Source organism: Asparagus officinalis, chromosome 1 (assembly GCF_001876935.1).
Source record: "Asparagus officinalis chromosome 1, Aspof.V1, whole genome shotgun sequence".
NCBI lineage: Eukaryota > Viridiplantae > Streptophyta > Magnoliopsida > Asparagales > Asparagaceae > Asparagus > Asparagus officinalis.
Window position 1 is genome coordinate 82,270,665 of NC_033794.1, and position 2,059 is coordinate 82,272,723.

General features: G+C 43.5%; 1 protein-coding gene across 1 annotated transcript in view; it reads left to right on the forward strand.

Annotated features, from left to right (window-relative positions):
• The window catches only part of LOC109836575, a gene marked incomplete at its 5' end in the record, with an annotated part of 9,775 nt that extends 8,321 nt beyond the window's left edge, over positions 1-1,454 (forward strand). The window contains one exon of the mRNA XM_020404527.1: positions 872-1,454. Coding sequence (XP_020260116.1) covers positions 872-1,228 — 357 coding nt within the window. The remainder of the gene's footprint in view (positions 1-871) is intronic.

Here is a 2,059-nt window from a genome sequence, read left to right on the forward strand (position 1 = left end):
ACCCTCAACCGAGCAGCCATCACCCGACGGATTCCCCTGCCCTCCTTCACTCGGGCAGCCGCCACCGATCCTGCAGCTGACCGCATCGTCCAGCCAGACGTCACATCGTCCCGTCGCCCTCACACGTCGTCGTCGCTCAGTTCACTGTCGTTGTCGTCGCTCAGTTCGACGCCGTTGTCGTCGCTAGTTCACCCGTCGACCCTTCGCCACTTGATAGCCCAGTTCGATGCCGTCGCACACATCGTCGTCCAGCTCATCGTCGCACCACCTCTAGAGGTCCCTCACGTCGAGCCTGTTTAGACCGACGAATGTTTCGTTTTCTTTCGGCCTAGTATTTTAGGATTTGTTATCGTGTGCATGTTATTATCAATTTTAATATCAATTGTGATTGTGCTATATTCTGCTTGATTAGTGAGCGAGTGTTCTGTTGCCACGTATATCTGCTGGTCCAAATATTACAAGTCGAACTTTATTATGAGAACGAATCATTACATTTATTTTCTGAATTATTTAAAAGGCCGTAAACTTAGTACATTTGTAACTTTTGTTTTAAAACCATCTAGAGCTTCACCTTCTTCTCGAGTTTCCTGTCTAGATCGATCGCTGATTTGGTAAAGGATTGTTGTCGCTATTCTTCATACCTGCATACACATTGTTTCACATCACCCTTTCTTCCTCTTTCTACTTAGGTCCACTAGACCGGACACTTCCAAATGCAATTTCAGGCAGACTGCTTTAGACGTCTCATGAAAAAATTTTATATTTGCTCGCACGGTTATTGTTAATATTTAATCTAATTATACAATCTCATATGTATTGGTTTCTTCCAAAGAGGAAAAGTATCTAACATCAATACCTCTTCCTATTTCAGATACTGATCTACTGTAGATCATCAACTCCGCCCGAGCACAGATGGCCGGTGAACGAGAAGAACTTCACTCTGGACGTTGTCTATCTCCATGACAAGCCCAGCACTGAGAACTGCCCACAGAGGGTCTATGACCGTCTCGTCGATGCCCTGGAGCACGTGACGCAGCACGAGGGCTACATTTTGGAGAGTGGGCAAGGGCTCAGTCGAGTTGTCATCCGCCACCTTAGCATGCTTCTCTGCCACCCGGACCAGCGTTGCATCCAAGATGACCTTGACATTCCTAAGTCCCTCATGAGGAGGACGGTGGTCCAAGCTGAAAGTGTTGGTACTGAAGAGAGCACAGTTTCCACCTCCTAATGGGAAGAAAATTACGTAGATGTCTATTGGTTTGTTGTTGTTAACAAAATTGTTGTCAAGTAAATTTGTTCGGTAAATTTGAACACTTCCCCTGGATTTCTTCACACCTATAGTTTATTTCTGACTTTTTACTTGATCGGAGGACTTTTTACTTGATCGGTTGATAGAGTGTTCTTTTTGCTCTTATCCACTTTTGGTCCTTTTTGTGGAGGACACGTTATTCTTATTTCAAGTGCCTAAGATTAGTGAGCATTTTTTTATCTTAGTATCCCTTTCAGCATCACTAATATTGAGCTTTTCTTAGTACAGTAGTCCTCCGGTTTTCTTTAGGTCTGTAAATAATGCATGACATTTGGTAGTGTATGAGGTATGGGTTTTATATTTCATTCAGTGATAATGATTGGCTCAAGTGGAGAAAAATATGTTTCCCTGTCAGTGAAGGGGGTCTAAGAGTAAGAAATCTTTTGGGGGCGAGAGTCTGCTTTTCTCCTCGAGCAGTATTAGCGATTATGCAATTCTGACCACATCTTGGCTTCTTTCATGCGTAACAAGTATAAGATCGGCTATACTCCTCTTGGACTGGTCCTCTTCGTTCCTCTAAAGAGTGGAAAGATATATCATCTGTTGAGCTACTTTTTCTCCTCACTCTGTCTGTTCTTGGATTGTTGGTAGAGGGGATCTCTCCTTTGGGTATAATGATAAATGACTCCCTCAATTTTTCTCTTGCTTTCCTTTGTGATGACGAGGATACCAATGTTAAAGGGGACTTTGATGAGAACGGTGCATGGAATTTTGATGACGTGGAGCCTTTGTTAGGTCATGAGTCAATTT